Source organism: Nanorana parkeri, unplaced genomic scaffold (assembly GCF_000935625.1).
Source record: "Nanorana parkeri isolate BGI_ZX_2015 unplaced genomic scaffold, ASM93562v1 scaffold2162, whole genome shotgun sequence".
Taxonomy (NCBI): domain Eukaryota; kingdom Metazoa; phylum Chordata; class Amphibia; order Anura; family Dicroglossidae; genus Nanorana; species Nanorana parkeri.
The window spans coordinates 56,424-74,339 of NW_017308430.1; the positions used below are offsets into that span (position 1 = coordinate 56,424).

General features: G+C 40.2%; 1 protein-coding gene across 4 annotated transcripts in view; it reads left to right on the forward strand.

Moving 5' to 3' along the window:
* The window catches only part of ADARB1 (adenosine deaminase, RNA specific B1), a 67,404-nt gene that overhangs the window by 27,773 nt on the left and 21,715 nt on the right, over window positions 1-17,916 (forward strand). For all 4 annotated transcript variants that reach the window (XM_018572896.1, XM_018572897.1, XM_018572895.1 and 1 more), the window contains one exon: window positions 8,976-9,002. In XM_018572896.1, coding sequence (XP_018428398.1) covers window positions 8,993-9,002 — 10 coding nt within the window. In that variant the 5' untranslated portion in view covers window positions 8,976-8,992. The remainder of the gene's footprint in view (window positions 1-8,975; window positions 9,003-17,916) is intronic.

Sequence of the window (17,916 nt, forward strand, 5' to 3'; positions counted from 1 at the left end):
CCCCCCCCCCCCTCCCCATTTGTACTAAACAGTATTTGTGTATTTTGGTTTTTTTGGCACAGGCTTTTGTGTGAATATTATTTTTTTCTCTGGCGCCTTTAAATGGAACCTGTAGCCAGAAAGTACATGGAGCCAAAAGCTTTGCCACTTTCAGTCTTTGCCCTGTGCTAGGTACACAGATCAATAGTCCTTATTCATCTATGATTTTAGTAGTTGCATGCTTGTCATGGGTCATTGGCTCAGTGCTGAGACAAATGCCAGACAACAAGCATTTTCAGGTCAGGAGCAGCAGCCCCATATTGCAGATTAATGGTTTCTTTTAAAATACATAAATACATTGAGAATTTGCTAAGCCTGGAGCAGACATAAACCGGAGAAGCTGTGCAGGGCAACTACTCAGTTTTTCTTTCATTTTCAAAGGTTAAATGAACAAGCTGAAGATAGAAGCTGATTGGTTACTGTGCACAGTTGCTCCAGATTCTGTCTGCCCCGGTTTTACTAAATTCTCCCATTATTGCTTTTTCACCAAGCAATTTTGCAGAATCAGTTGTACTTCTGTTTAAAGCAGCATGAGAAACTATAATGCAGAGGAAGTTCTTCCTCCTTTCGTCACCTTACTATATGTGTCTTCAAGTGTATGAGATAATTGCCCGCTGGTTTAAAGGAGAACTATGAGGTGAGTGCTTTTCACTCACCTCATAGTTCTAGCCAACCTGTGACAATGAGACTGTCGCAGGTCGGCTTAGTAGATCGGGAATTGAGTGAACACATACCTGCGTTCGCTCACCTCTAGATCCTGTCACGGCTCTCTGCCGTGACGGGAGGGGCTGGATTCCCCGCTCCGGTCCGCCAGCACTGACTGGCGGAAAGGGAGGGGGCGGGTATAGCTGGCTCTGCCTCTAGAGAGATGTCAGTCACGCAGCTGGGCGGATCAGACATAATTGTCGGGATCCGCTTCAGCTGCGGCGTCTCAGTATACCGCGAGCAGCAGCTTGCGCTATACTGCGGCGTCTCCGTATACCCCAAGCTACAGCTCGCGGTATACTGAGCCTAGGGTGATGGGAGGACGCTAGTTTGTGTCCTCCCGTTACCCTGTGGAGAACTATGGGGAAAAGCCTTAACCCCATAGTTCTCCTTTTTAAACGGTTACATTTAAATATATAGAATTGTGCCCTCTTTCAAACACACTTCCACCATATCATGCCATAAAGTAGCATCTGTGGTTTTTGGAGAAGGGAAGGTCCACTTTAGGAGTCCTGAACTGGGTTGTGAAAGGGTAAAATCAGTTTGCACCAGTGGTTAATGAAGTGTTCAACTTTCAAGGAATTGGTCTGCTCCAAACATTGAAACCAACATCTGGTCTGCACCGACTAGGGCAGACCATAAACCTAATATGTAGGTGCTAGAAGTGCTTATGTTTGCACCTCCCATCTGGCAAAGGGCATAGCTTGGCAATAGAGACGGGTCATAAATTGACTATCATACAAAAAGATTTTAGGGCTTGTGTACTTTGTAGGGTTTAGATCAGGGCTGGATAAATCGCTGTTACCATGACAATGTAAAATTTCACTAGCAACCAGATATTTGAGTATTTTAGATGGTTTTCTTGGTTGCAGTTCCGCTGTTTGCTACTAGATGGTGCCTGGTAAAAATGAGATTTCCTCAATTACGGGACACTCCCAATACAATCTTTATTACAATCTACCACTGTGTACATAAATCTAGGGCTGCAATCAACTAATCGATAATGACCATTTGTCAACTACTCTCAATATTGATTAGTTGGTTCGATCCCATAGCTCTCTCCTCCTTGCTGGGAGGAGGACACAGCAAGAAATGGGTGGGTGCAATAGCCAGCCTGCTATTGGCTATTGCAATTTGAAATGGCCAATAGCAGGCTGGCTATTGCACTAGTCCACTACCTGCTGTATTTATATTCAGCTGCTGTCTGTGGAATCTTGCAACTCGCAGCTGTTATTCCTGGCTGTTAAAGCGCCATGTGCTTACAGTACAATTATAACAAAAATTATAAAAGGTGAGGAAAAGTAATTTGTTTCGGCATGACAAATTCTGCTGTGGGAGGTGTTGCAGTGCCATTCATTTCAATGGCACCCCAAACGTGCCTAACACCCACAGTGTGATCACCCACACTGCAATGCGCGGTACCACAATGCCGTGTGTTCCAGTGCAGTGCGATTGTAAAAAATTGTGCATGCAGTTTTATTCTGAAGTAAACTTTAACATTGCATTTGTGTATTTTATTTAAAGTTACGGATGACATTTCATTTTATTTATCCAATTTTAATCGCGAAAATCGGCCAACTAATCGATTTATGAAAATAATCATTAGATGCAGCCCTACATAAAATCAAACTGTGGGAAAAAAAAAGAAAAAGAGCTGTGTCCCCAAGAAAGATCGTTTGTTCGTAATGTTTTTAAAGTGCCATCGTAATGAAACTGAAAACCTCAAGACTGCTTTGTGTCGCATATCCCTGCAGATATGGGACACATTAGTCAAGTTTTTACCTTGCAATACCCAGGATTTGTCTGGGTGTGTTTACTGATACACTTACACACACTTACACACACATACGCGCACACACTTTACTTTGTGAATTTGTATAAATATGTAACTAAAATATGTTTGGGAAATTCCAATTGCCATGGTAACTAGCTATAGTTTGCTGACTCCTAACTTTTTCAGCTGACTTCTATTCTTCTCTGAGATTTGTCCAGGCATGGTTTACTTTAGCATTTTATACTTGGGTGCTATGTCATCACAATGCTTGTTCTTTCATGTTCAGTATATTCCAAGAAGATAAACTAAGGAGCTGCCCCCTTTTCTTTGTCACTGGGACAGCAAGATGGTGAGATTCAAAATGCTATGGTAGTTTTGAAACAGGAAGTCAGGATAAAATCCAGTGGACACCCTTGTTCCAGTGACGGCTGTCCATTTCCCCACACTTTGGAGAGCTTTTTTTTCTTACTTGCTTTAGTGTTTCTAGAGAAGGAAAATAAATATTTTGCCAATGGACATGGCATACATAAAAAATATATATTAAAAAAAAAAAGAGAAACAGGGTTTAACCACTCTATCCAAACCTAAAAAGCAGCTTTGCCTAGAGATATACTTTTAAGAGCAAGTAAAGGGGGCACTGCTGACTGGAGGAATGACCACATCTAAAACAATCTATTTAGAACAAAATGCTGAATCAAGTTTCCAATTTCATTTTTGTATTACATGGTTAGTTACCACAAATTGAACTGCTTCTGATTTATTGCACCATTTTCTGTGGTTGAGCCCATTTCATACAGATATTTTTTAATAGATTGTGTGGGAAATAGCTAAGCATTTTACAGATCAGGAAATACTGAATTTCCTTTTTTAATCCTGTAAAGTTTTTAAAATGTATAATAGAACCAAGTCAGATGGGCTTTTTTTTTTTGTAAACGCTGGGTAAAATGTTTTTATTAACCCTTACAATGGGACTACCCCCACACTTCAAGGGTTAAGTGCTCGTTTTTGCCTAGGGTCAAAATCATCATCCTGTGTCCTTATTCTCTGTTGCAGCGATTATGTCCCTCTTTGTCCTCATGTCCTGTACACGGTGTATAGAACGTGATGACTCCGGGACTTTAGACCGCTGCAGCGGAGGGGGTAGAGAGCCTCCAGGGACCAGCCTAAGAATAAGCAAGGTCGGAGGATCGGATGAGTATAACTTTATTTTTTTATCCTAGGCAAAAAATTAACACATAGCCTGTGCAGTGCAGGGGTAGCCCCACAAAGGGTTAATCAGTTGTTTTTTTTACCCAATGTTCTGCTTTGAATGCTTACTGCTGAAAGCAAAGGTGTTTCATTCTGGAGACATCTGCATGTCTAAGGGCAGTTTTGAATAGAATTCGCCCTCATTTCAGATGCTTTAGTTCATCATGATGGAATTACATTTTCTTATGAAAGAGAATTGAATTCTTGGGTATCCGTTTTAAAAACTAATACATTACAGGTAAAGAGACCGTAAATTGTCATTTAATTTTGTGCTATGGATGTAACTTCCCTTGCAGAAAAAACGGGTTCAAATTATACACTTGCCATCTTGTCAAAAGCTATCAGGTTTGGCAATATTTTTCCCTTTTAACCTATCTCCATTTCTGTCTCGAGTTAGAGAGTGAAATTGAAATAATGTGGTACATAACTGGAAAGACACATGGGGACCGTGGCACAAATTAGAACTGTCACAAACATTTTACAGCAGCTGTGGAAAATGAGGCTGGATAGTGCACACTAAATGTCCTTGAATATCTGGGTGTTGAATTTTATTATTAGAATTGCTTGCACATTCATTACCCAGGATATGCAGTTTTTTTTACACCATTATTTAAAAGCTACTATTTTTTTTTTTTTTTATTTCTTTTCCAAATGCATAACCATAGGAAAGCTGTTGCCCGTTTTTTTGTTTTTTTTCTTGTGGCATTAATAAACCTAATAATTTAATATGTCTAAAATATGCATGTTTCATGTTAAATAATTATATTAAACAAACAGGACAAAACTAGCATGCATTTTCTTTTTTTTTTTTCTCCATTTCTTTTCCAAATGCATAAACCATAGGAAAGCTGTTGCCCGTTTTTTTGTTTTTCTTGTGGCATTAATAAACCTAATAATTTAATATGTCTAAAATATGCATGTTTCATGTTAAATAATTATATTAAACAAACAGGACAAAACTAGCATGCATTTTCTTTTTTTTTTTTCTCCATTTCTTTTCCAAATGCATAAACCATAGGAAAGCTGTTGCCCGTTTTTTTGTTTTTCTTGTGGCATTAATAAACCTAATAATTTAATATGTCTAAAATATGCATGTTTCATGTTAAATTGTATTAAACAAACAGGACAAAACTAGCATGCATTTTCTTTGCATGCCTAAAGTGGACTGGTGCACTTGCTGTAATCCACAAGCATACTTGCACCTGGTGGCAAACCTCTTTCGTTTACCCTCCTCCGGTAATGACTGACAATTCCTCTATTAGAGGAGATGAATAAGGAGAAATGCATACCCTATTCCTCACTCCTGCAGACTTCCTCCTCTGTGGAGGATCTGTCCCCCAAAGCTACTCTACTTCCATGCCTAACCCAGTGGTCCTGTAGTGTTCATGAGGACGCTGACTGTGTGTAGAGTAGAGTGCCAGCTGCTGGAGAGTCAGAAATAAGTGAGCACATTTGCCTTTATCATACCATAGACCAAAATGAGCATTTAACCATTGCAGTGCTGAGGGGGGCCCACTGCATGGTTAACATTTTTTCTCCAGCCTGGGGTTCAGCTTTAAAGCTCTGACCCTGTTAATGTATGAGACTTCTAGATTTCCATTTGGTAATTGTTTAGTTACATTCTATAGTTCTCTCTAGCTTTGGCTTTTTCATAGTTGACTAGCTGGGAAAGGGATACCGTATTTTTTTGTACACGGGGGCCGAGAGAAAACTGCAGAAAGTGCCGATACCGCTGCATACTAGCCTCACGAGTGAAACTTCGGATTGCAGAGACAAGATAAGTTTTCCTCCAATCATAAATCTTTTGTACCTGACTTCAGCTGTTGCTGGGGAGAGTGGAGGAAAACTTATCTTGTCTCTGCAATCCGCTCTCCCCAGCAACAGCTGACGTCATGTACAAAAGATTTATGATTGGAGGAAAACTGTTATCTTGTCTCTGTAATCTGATCATCAATCTTTTGTACCTGACGTCAGCTGTTGCTGGGTAGAGCGTGTAGCCAGTGCCCAGAGCGGTAATGTCGTAGCATAAAGTGATTGACTCAGGTATGTGTGATGCATTATATTGATTTCTGAATTTTGGGTAAGAAAAGTTGGGGGCGTCTTATACATGGGGGCATCTTATAGACGGAAAAATACTGTAACTTTATACTTTTTTTTTTACAACTAGTATATCCTCTGTAAAATATTTGACAAACCTTCAAATTTTGACTTTTGTAACGCACGCAGAAATGGCACAAATGTGCACATAAATGCTTTTGGATTTCTGAGCCATTTTCCTTGTGAAATTTGACTTGATGTGGCTTTGGAAAAAATAATAAAATGCCAATGTTTAAAGTACATTTTTATTTTATAAAGAAGCCCATAAAGGTGTGAGCACTTTCAAACCCGTCCATGCCTATTGGCATGTAGCATAAGATTTACCTCAGTGTCATTGACAAAAAGATGCCATACAGTAGTTGTAGGATGATGCACAAGATTTTTTTTTAACTCTTCTACTGTTTCATTCAAAGAAATATATTCATTTGCCAGACAAGTACCTGTTGGACATAAATGGGCTGAGCCATGTCAGTGGAACATAAGCTTTCTCCACATATTATAGTGGTGTGCGCTGTTTCCAACCTCAAAATGGCACCATTTGTGGTGAGTTATGGTGGTAGCAAAAAATATTGTACAAATACATGTGATCATCTTTGGGTTAAGTATCCTATTAGTAAGTTGCCTTTCAAATCTACACCAAGCCAAATTTCAAACATATATACTTTTCCATTCAATTCTTGGTGCTATGCAAAGGTATTATAGATGGTTGTAAAGTTGTCTTTTAAAGTTTTTAAAAAAGAAAAAAAAAAAGAAAAACTTTGCATGTCACATTATTAATCCTTTCTTCCATAGAATAAAAATGGTCTCCTGTGTTTTGGGTATCATCAAAGTGTATGTTTCCATCTTGCATTTACATAACCCCGGGAGCCCATAAAGCCTGATGGGTGTCCCTGAAATGCTCCCTTTGTGGTCATAGATCTTGTAAGATTCATACAATGAATCGTTTACATTTTGCAGGGTAAGGTAGCCTTGAGCACTGCCATTTTATTCCACATTGGAAAAAGAGTCTTGAAAAATGTATTCATTACAGCAAAGTTTAGCCAGGCGTGGTATCAGGCACTGCTATTATTCTCATCTGCATTTTAACATGATAGCAACTGGCTGGTAATCAAGCCTCCCGCTCACATTGTCTTTTCTCTCTGTCTTCCTTTTTATGACAGTTGAGGATTTTTGTTTTTTGTTTTTCATTTCAATTTTGGATTTTGTGGGGAGCTTTATCCAATGAACAGTAAAATCCAGGCAGCTTGCAGGCTTTTTGTACAGATATTGTAAAGATCTTTTAAATTGGCCCTTGCAGTTGGACTACCCCCATGCTGCAATGGTTAAGTTCTTGTTTTGGTCTAGGGAAAAAATACAGAAGATATACTCACCTGGCTGCTAGACTGGTCCCACAGCCTCTTCTTCCCCCAGCTTCAGTGGCTCTAAGGACCCGTGACTTCATCACATCAAAGTCCTTTATGTATGAGGACACCGGGGGACATGCCACAGTCAGAGCAGAGGGGGCGAGAGGTGAGCTGTTGCTGCCGCTGGACCAAGGATCAGGTTTAGTGTATCATCTTTATTTTCGCTATAGACCAAAATGAGCACTTAAACTGTGCAGTGCAAGGGTATCCCCACTGCAAGGTTAATATATGAAAAAACATTCAAAAACTTGCATACCTGAAAATAGTTTACCTTTTTTAGTTTTCATTGGAGCAGGCCCTTAGCTGAATAAAAGCTATTCTGAACAATTGCAAAGTGCAACCTGAGGGACAGACTGAGGGTGCATTGAAATAAAATGTTGAACTACGGGAGAAAACTTTTCTTAACCCTTGCAGTGGGGCTACTGTCAGACCAAGTGTTATATGCTTGTTTTCGTTTAGGTGTTAAAATAAAGTTAAAAAAAGTTATACTTGAACCTTGCACCTTGCAGCTGGCTTGCTGTGATCACTCCGATGTTTGTAAATAACTGACGATAAATAACTGACGATATAGTATTTAGTTACTGTGTCCCCAACTATGAATGAATAGGAAGTGCTCTACATGAGTGTAGAGGCTTCCTGTTCATTCATAACAGGGGCTGCAGAAAAAGAAATTTAGGACTGTCCTCAATCTTTCTATTTCAAATGGGAAATATCAGGGGTAATATTTCCCCAAAGCCCCTAACTGTAAAAAAAAAAAGTAATTATGTAAAAAACTTGAAGGGCAGATTCTGGCCAGGTTGAGCTCTGTCCCCATATTCAAATACCAAAGCCTCCACTGACCTCAAGCCCAGGCATTTGACAGTTGAATAGGAGGGGTGCTGCTAAATCTTCACTTCAGCAAAAGAAAAGACCTCATTGTAACTTAGACCTAGAATGAAGGCAGCCCTGTAGGAACAAATTTGATATTCTCCCAAAACAGCATGCCAACTGGCAAGATGGCCAGTGTGCTTATTTCAGCGCTCCACCAAAACTTGCAAGCCCTCAAATGACTGGCATAGTTGATTGCCTGTGCAGCACTATGGCAATTGCAATCCATATAGAGGCTAAGATGGCACCATGCTTGGCTGTAAAGAATAGGAGGTTGTGGTTCCGCTTTAAACACTTACCACAGTTATTTGGTACCTGCATTTCCCTAGTGCTGCCTTGGAAACGTTTTAGGCCTTGTTGTTTTTTTTTATTTTTTGTTTTTTTATTTATTAGAAAATTTGAAAATATATTGGTATGTTTTAAAGGTGCAGACTGAACCACCAAACTGGAGATGGGTCAGTCAAATCACTATGAACGGATCATTTTAGGAATCTAGTTCACCCTCCCATACCATACCATTGTCAATGTTTTATTTTTTAAATGACAGTTTGGAGTTAATGGCAGTTTCAACAGAATGGCTTCCTCAGTAGTGTTTAGTGAAGCTGGCCCACCAGAGCTAATATATATATGATTGTGTTACATGTCGGACAGCTTACACAATAGAAACCTTGGAAAGCTTGCCCAAGAAACCTTGGCAAAACATTACATATGGCTTGTATTTCTAAATTATGGTATGTTTGCCACAGTTTCTTCATTTGACACTGCATTGCCAAATTGCAGCTGTAATGCTATTGCACATGTTTATGCTTTGTGCCAATTAATGTACTATTTTCTTTCCCTAGGCTTCACCACAAAAGCAATGGCAGAAGGTATGAATTGGTTTAATATTTTGTAGTAATTAGCAGTTAATTTGTGATTGATTTTTTTATCTCCCTTTTTTTTTAATGATTATACACAAATGGATTGCCCAGTATATACAGACTGTAAAATTATCACCATGACCAAGTTACCAGTATGATGTCAGTAGCTTGGTTAATTTTAAATATCAATAGCTATGAACGAAACAGCTGAAAGAAAAACATTAGGATTTTGTTATTTTTATATAAAAACACAAATCCCAAGTACACAAGGTTAGATAAAACTAGTAATATTTCCATGATCTGAACATGGAATGGAGACAGTTGCTTACCATGTAACCTCAATTTTATGGAACTTATAGTTGAATTCTCCTCTGATTTCAGGTACAGTAATGCAGAGATCTTCTTCTTTTTTTTTTTTTTTCTTCTTCGAGAGATGCAGATTCATTCCCCCATCATTTGGTTGCCATACCCCATCCTCTCATTTAAGGAAGACATCACCCAGCCCCTGCCCTGGGTGATGTCTTCCTCCCTTGTTTTTTTTTCTTCATGTGCAATTTTATTTTTTGAGAAAGGGGAGGTTTTTGGGGTTTAAATCCTATGTGCAGAAGTTTGTAATCAAATATTTTTTTTTTTTTATAGTGCATCATGTAAGTTAATAAAATATGTCTTTAGTCTAAAGCTGTTTTGGGTCCTTATGATGAATAGGTATATTGGTTGTCTATATTTGATTTATAGAGTTCATAAATAAAAGCATTGATATATTGTTTTATCATAAAATATTTGGTCAGCAAACTGTTCACCTGTTAAGGTGCCTCAAGATTTCAGAGGCCGGTCAAAAATGGAGTTTCAATCCAGTTGCCTTCTGGCACATGTCTGCCGGTACAACCATAAATATGAATGTAGTTGGCCTAGTGTTCATATGCCTGAGCTGTAGGGAGTAGTAGATGCATGGTAGCAGTTCTGGTGCTGGCGTATCAAGGAAATGGATAGATTAGAAACCCTGTCCATCTGGTGGTTTTCTCCTAAGATGTCTTGGGCACCTTGATCCAGCCAACATTGTCATCATGTAAATGGGTATATTTAGTGTAGGTAAGCACAGGTGTTGGAGGGTGTGAGACTTTGCTGAGCTCGTCTTTCAGCCTTCGTAGTTAAATTGGATATAGTATTTTTTTCCTTTTTCAAATGGTTGGTAATTTTTTGGCTTAAATCTTTGATTTTAAGAGATTTGTTGACTCATCTGTAACAAAAGTACATAGCTTCAAGTACACTTGGACTGCAAATGGTTTATTAACCAGGGGAGTAATTTGAGCCCAAGGGAAGTGGGCCACCATCTGGCATTGTTCTTGGGTGAAGGGGAATTTAGTTTTTTTTCTAAAAGTGGTGGAATGCCCTATTAAAGACGAACTCCAGGCAAAACATATGCACCCTTGCAGTGGTGCTAACACTGCACTGCAAGGGTTTACTGCTCGTTTTTGTCTAGGTGCTAAAGTTATACTTGCCCAAAGCACTGAGCCGGCTTCCTGCCTATCCGGTCTCATGAAGCCTGTCTCCTGTGCTGCAGCTTTGGAATGTTCCTCAGTGTCATCATGTCTTTAAACTGTCTATAGAATGTGTTGATTTACATGACTAAACTGCTGCAGAGGAGGAGAGAGGCTGGAAAGGACCAGTCTAAATGTGGCCATGCACTTTACAACCATCGCAAGACCTTAGTCTTGCGATGGTTGTAAAGTAATTTAAAAACGTACGATCTGCCCATTTTGGACAGGCGCATCGTACTTGCAATCATCGCAAGCCCGCCCCCCTGAGGGGCGGGGCTTCCGATGACCGCAATGCTGAACGGGCAGTGTGCACACAGCGGCCCGTTTGGCATTTGTCTCCCGAGCATGCCACCGCTGGTTTTCGCAAAAATGCTCCTTAGAAAAAAGACGTGCAACCATACAGTAAAAAACGGTTGCGCGCCTGCCATACACTTTGCGATCATCGTATGATTGCGGGATTTCCCGCGATAATCGCACAGTGTATGGGCACCTTTAAAAATGCCCATACACCTTACGACCATCGCAAGACTTTTGTCTTGTGATGGTCGTAAGCTTATTGAAAGCTCATACGATCTGCCCATCTTGGACGGGCAGATCGTATTTGCGATCATCGAAAGCCCGTCACGCTGAGGGTCGGGCTTCCGACGACCGCAGTAAAGGGCGGGCTTCCGATCGTACGATTCTCAGCGGGTTTTCAAGCCTGCTTGTTCGGAAGACGTGCGAGGTCGCACGCCTTCCATACACTTTACTATTTTCGTACGAGAATCGTACAGTGTATGGGCACCTTTAGAGCAAGCTTCCTAAATACTACTGAGCCATTCTGCAATGTGACCGTGTTTAGGTGAGTAACTTTTTTTTTTTTTTAAAGCACCTAGACAAAAACAAATAGTTAACCCATGCGGTGCGGGGATAACCCTACTGCAGGAGTCAATAAAAGTATTGCTTAGAGTCCTTCTTTAAAGGTCTTTTGGATGCATGTCCATAGGCACAGGACTTTTAGCGTGTTTCACGTATAATGAAGCGGAGATCCAGTTTGTCAAATCTTCTGCTTCTGTGAAATTGCAATGCTGAGATCTATAAAATCTGCATTCATTAACCTGTTGAAAAATTGCTAAGATAATGAAGTTGAAATTCATTTATCAGTTAAAAAGAAGTATGACATCGTTTTCTCAGCTTCAGTAGTCGAAAACTGTAAGATGAGAAGGCACAGCTAAATGCCACCGGAGAATTGGTGTGTAGCAAAAAGCCCATTTTAGCAGTTTTATGTACTTCCAACACGTATATTTCAGACAGTATATAAACTGGGTTTGAAAAGTTAATCATGCTTGCCTTTGTTTCCATAGGAAAACTACTAAGGACTTGCCAAGTAATTTTAGGAAATACTTATGCTTTTTTTTTTTATCCGTATTCGTTAAATATGTGTTTGGGCCATTTTTTAAATATATGCGCAGTTTACCCCGGAGTTGAAAAGATCTGAGCTGGCTGCGTATGCTGAAAATGGAAAGGTGGGCTAAGAGGGCCCCCGGGTATGTGCAGCTCAACCTGGAATGGGCTTTACATAGGTAGTGATTTGTTGAGATTGCCAGGCCAGCTTCACAGTGCTGCAAATAAGATAAATATACACTCTATTAGCCTACTTTACCTTCCAAACAAAACTTAGATTTGGCTGAAGGCCTTTAATCTATCTTGTGAAGTAGAGAGACCGTGTCTGCCTCTTTATCCGCATGGCCTTAGGGCAGTCACACTTTAGATGCATCTCTTATCTCCCTTGGCTATGGGAAGCTTTGCGTTCTATAGAGTGCTCCCAGCCATGGCCATCAGGCCCCTTTACATGGTGTTAGCTAGATGAACTCTTTAGTGATGTCCAGAAAGTTCTGGCTTTTTCAGAGTACTGTGCTCTGGGCACTTTACATCTTCATCAGCTACCCAACGTTTTCAGTTGGCAGGGCCGCATGTAATTTTTTGTAGACCTACTTAAAATGGGGATTGAAGCCCAACATGTAAACATTTCAGTCTGATCTGCTGTGATTTCATTTACCAGATCTAGAGCCTCTGTATTCTCTGCATGTGCAACTATACTGGGTCGTCTTATAGCAACAGTTTGGATAATGGCAAGTCACCACAGTGATTTAGTGTGAGCCAACAACTGAACGGGAGAAGCTTTTAATGAGAAACAAAATCAGGGAAACTGCACACAGAACCAAGGGGAGGACTTGGTATAAAATAACTTGTTTTTTGACTCCTGCATTTTGTACAGTTGTCTTTTGACAAATGGCACTGATGTGGAATCAAGCATGTCATTTGTACCTTTTTTATTTTATAATGGATATGTGGCCTTCCCGTACACTCCTAATTAAACTATTAAAACTGTAATTCATTCCCAAATGCAGACTAGGCATACATCCACTGCAGGGTAGACAATGAGGGTCTCTCTTCCAGTCACCTCTTCAACTGCAGTGCCCTCTAAAATGTACATCTATGGGCATTGTTCAGCCATAGAGCGTAACAACTAACTGGTCTCTGGTCTTGGGACTCCTTATTCTTGTGTCCATGCTTCCTTTTTGCTGGCTTCTTCAGCCAAAAAAGAAGGGGGGAACTGTCTGCAGGGAAGCTGGTGCAGTCTGTATCTGAGGTTGTATCTGTAGGCCGATTTTTGATTAGGAGAGTTGGCAGATGCTTAAATATATTTTAATAAAAATTGATTTTTGGCAACACTTTAGCATAAGGAACAGTTGAAACTCTTGCAAGGTTTTTTGCCATCTGTCCAATTAGTGACATTTCCCTTAATTTCCTGTCCTGTCAACACAAAAGGAGGTAAGAGGAAATCTCTCCAAATTTAAGAAAGTGCCCTCTTAGTAGTCGGAACAAGTGTGCCCTTTGTTTTCACAACGTTGCTGTTTTAGTGGCAACTCACAATTTCTATGAAGATCTGACGAAGGGGGCGTGGCCCCGGAAACGCGTCATCGTAAGGAGTCCTGTGTTACACAGGTTTCTGTGCAGCTTGTTTCAGATGTCATTCAGGCTTACCTATTACACTTGTATCTTGATTAACTTTTGTGAGTGTTTTTATGGTTACTTCAATATATATTTTATTAAAAAGTATCTACACTAGGGTGGGCGCCCTTCTCTTTTTGTTTTCTCCCATAGTGTTGCATCTTCCTAGGCTGAAGTGGGGCAGCACCCCTAGTAATCCTCGCCTGCAATTACCCTTCACTGGTCAACGTTTGGCGCTTTTGATTTTCTTTGTTGTAATCTATGTTCAAGCAGAATACACACTTTTTACTGGATTAGGGCTGTAAACGATTTTTTTCCCCTTTCCATAAGGAATACCAGCAAGGTGACAGTACAGTGATTTAAATTGTCAGCCCATCCCAAAGGGATATTTGAATTATTATTATTCAGGATTTATATAGCGCCGAGAGTTGCAATGCTGTAAAAACAATTAAAGGAGACGGTACAGATGCAGTACAATTAAAGACAAGAGGCTTAGAGGGGCCCTGCCCATGAGAGCTTACAATCTGAAAAGGAGGGCAAGTAATACAGAAGATAACTGTGTGGGAATGAGTAGATGGGCAAAGCTTAGTTCGGTAGAGGTGGGATAAACTTTCCTAAAGATAATTTTCAAGGATCTTCTAAAGCTAGACACAGTATTAAATAGACAGAGTGGGGAAGGGAATTGCAGAGGATGGGAGAGGCTCTGAGGAAATCCTGGAGGCAAGCATGGGAGGAGGCGAGGAGGGAGCTTGAGGACTTGGGAGGAGCAAGGAGGACAGTTTGTATGATATATTGAGGCCAGGTTAGTGATGTAGTTCAGGGCAGATTTGTGGATGGCTTTGTATAATGTTAAAGGAGAACTATGGGGTTAAGGCTTTTCCCCATAGTTCTCAGGGTAACGGGAGGACACAAACTAGCGTCCTCCCATCACCCTAGGCTCGGTATACCACGAGCTGCTGCTCGCGGTGTACTGAGACGTTGAAGCGGATCCCGACAATTGTACCAGGATCTGCCCAGCTGCGTGACTGACAGCTGGCTCTGCCTATCTAAAGGCAGAGCCAGCTGTACCCGCCCCGTCCGATCAGCCAGTCAGCGCTGGCAGATCGGGGAGGGGGGAATCCAGCCCCTTCCCTGTCACGGCAGAGAGCCGTGACAGGATCGAGAGGTGAGCAAACGCTGGTATGTGTTCGCTCACCTCCCGATCTACTGAGCCGACCTGTGACAGTCTCATTGTCACAGGTCGGCTAGAACTATGAGGTGAGTGAAAAGCACTCACCTCATAGTTCTCCTTTTTAATATTTTTACTTTAATCATTGGACAATCAGAAGCCAGTGAAATGTGTGGGTGAGTCTGGAGGCAGCATTTATTATAAACTGGAAGGAGGGTAGTGGGGAGGATAGCCTATGTAATTATTGGCCAAGGAGGAGAGAGTTGCAATAGTCGAGGTGAGAGATAAAAAGTGAATTATTGAACCCCTTTTTGGGAGTTTTTTTCTGTGAAGGAGGGGTATTTAAGTATAAAATAAATACAAATGGGGAGGAAGGTTGGCTCTATAAAATTAAACTGCACTCAAACATAATCAAAAGGTAAATGCAGCTATAGCTATGTGCCAGCACGTCATACCCTCAGCATTTTTTGCCCACTTTGCACCCTGTGATAGTCTACCAAAAGAACAGACATACCAGTTTTAGTTGGTTATGTTTTTTTAACTAAATTGTCAATTTATCAACTAATACCTTTCATGCCATGGGCTGATGGTAGTAGAGTGGGTGTAGATTTATTAAAGGACACGAGTGTGTGGCTCACTAAAATGACTCCTTTTTAAAATTCTAAGTTATTATCATTGATGTCTTTGGCCTTGTATGTGTTTAGCCCTTAAATTACTTCTTAATGCATTTGTCGCCATTAACCACTTCCGGGCCGGCCGTAGTAGCTCTCTAGATCTGAGCGGGCGTCTTTAGACGTCTGCTCAGACACGCCCCCTCGCGCGCGCTGCTGGGCAACAGCCGAAATTTAAAAACAGGCAGCGGTGCCTGTTACCATACAAGCGATCCGCCAGCTGTAGAGCCGGTGGATCGCGTGTATGGGGTGCCGATCGTTTCCCCAAAACAATTGTAGCCAAGATGTTATTTTAGTACCATTATTACCATGTAAATGGTGGTCAACTAAAGAAATAGAATATGTTTTGAACCTATGCTTGTGTATGTTTTGTGTACATTCATGGAACATATGACTGCTTGGATGGAAAAATTATCCCTTTTAAGGACCAAGGCCTTTTTTTTTATCATTTTGTGTTCTAATCCACATTTTACGCCTGAAAATTACTTAAAGCCCTCAAAACATTTATATATTTTCTGAAAGCCAAGACCCTGTAGAATAAAATGGTGCATTGCACATTTTTATGTTGCATGATGTTAGCGCAACTTATCAACCCCATAATTTTTTTGAAAATTGCACTTGTTAAATTTAGTGCCCCAAAACACTATATTAATCCCTTTTTTTTTTTTTTAAATATAAAGGGTGAGGTTACAATTAGGGATGCACCCATACCACTTTTTTACGACCGAGTACGAGTACCGATACTTTTGATCAAGTACTCGCCAATACCAATTACCGATACTTTTTCTTAAAGGGACAGGTCACATTTTTTTCTAAAGCAATACAAAACAATGCGTAAATGGATGCCCAGGTTAAAAAACTGCGTGCGTCTGTGAAACCTGTGACAAAATTCAGTGCCCCAGAAAGTCTATAGACGCTTTAAAAGCCCCTACAGGTCATCAATTTAGAGATGTGCGTAAATATTGGCCCTAGAATTATTGCTCTCTGGCATGCTCGGCGATACCCAACATGTGTAGTGCAATCGCTGTTTTTGTAAGTAGGCGCAACTGACGCACGGGCGGAGAACATTAAATTTTATTAGGGTTACTTTTATTTAATATTATTTTTTAAACTTTTTTTTATTTTTTAAATTGTAATTGCCATTACATAGGGGGGCTTACAAGCGGCCACTTTACTGGATCGTAGAAGCGATATGGCAACAGCTCAGTTGCCAGAATTGCTTCTACTGTAAAGCCGGCCTGATTACTGGATCGTAGAAACGATCTGGCGGCAGCAGAGCCAACAAAATCGCTTCTGCTTAAAAGCCGTCTCTACAAAACTGAATATACTCCTGGCAGCTTAACCCCTTCAGACATCATGAGGAGATTATCCCGTCATGGGCCGTGAAGGGGATAAATGCATCATAGATGGTTGAACCTTAACTAGCATCATTGTCTATTTAATTGTAGAACAGATGCACATAGATGGATAGATGGACAATGACTGTAGGTAAGGTATTGTATAACATAGTTCATTTAAAGGTTTTGTATTTGGAGGTTTTCCAGGCAAATTGAAATGGGGGAAAACAATAATTTACCAAGTCTTAACGTATAATGTATGATGACCACGCCCACATTTTGTTTGTTGAAGAGTTTAAATTACAAATTTTTTTATACAGGTTTCAATTTGCACTGCTGTGTAAGAAACTGATATTTACAGGCTATCACCATTTGTTTTTGCACTTGCATAAGTAATTGAAACATATTTGCTTGATAAATACTTAGAATTGTTAATCTTTCTTTAATACTCTTTTAATTGCTATAGCATATTTGCTGTCACCCACCATTAGCTCAGTTCAATGTGGCCGTTTACTTTAGTTGGAGTTGACAGATGGAAAAAACAATCCCATGCTTGTCTTGCTGGTGTGGTCATAGGTAAGATATGATTAAGAGATTCCTGTTTTGATACCATCACCAGAATAGATAACATATATTAATTTTATTGCAGTCGCTGTAGTATGCTTTGACAGCAGTTAAAAGGGAAATTGATTGAGAAAATGCGTCGGAACTGGTGTTTTCCATCCACTGTTTAGCTTAGATGGAGGAATCTGTTGCACTTTTTCCATCTGACCATAGAAAGTCTGCAAATCTATAGGTGTATGGCTAGCTGTAGAGAGTCTGAGTGTCTCAGAAGTAAAGATAGGCAGAGGTTCACTCTTCTGTGAAAAGCTGCGTCTAAAAATTTGTCGCACAATTTCAAAATATTGTTCCTCAATGTAAAATTGCAAATACTTTAAATATATAATAAAATTATATCATCAAAAGATTGTGAGAATCTGGAGAAATCTCTGCGCACAAGGGATAAGGCTGAAACACAATATTGGATGCCTTTTGATCTTCAAGCCCTCAGACGGCACTGATGGGCATGGGCTCTGGTATACTTCGAAAAATCACTGTCTGTAAACACAGTGCCATCCAAAAATGCAAATTAAAGCTTCATCATGCAAAGAAGAATCCATATCTAAACATGGTCCGCCATCTTCTCTGGGCCAAAGCTTATTTAAAATGGTCAGT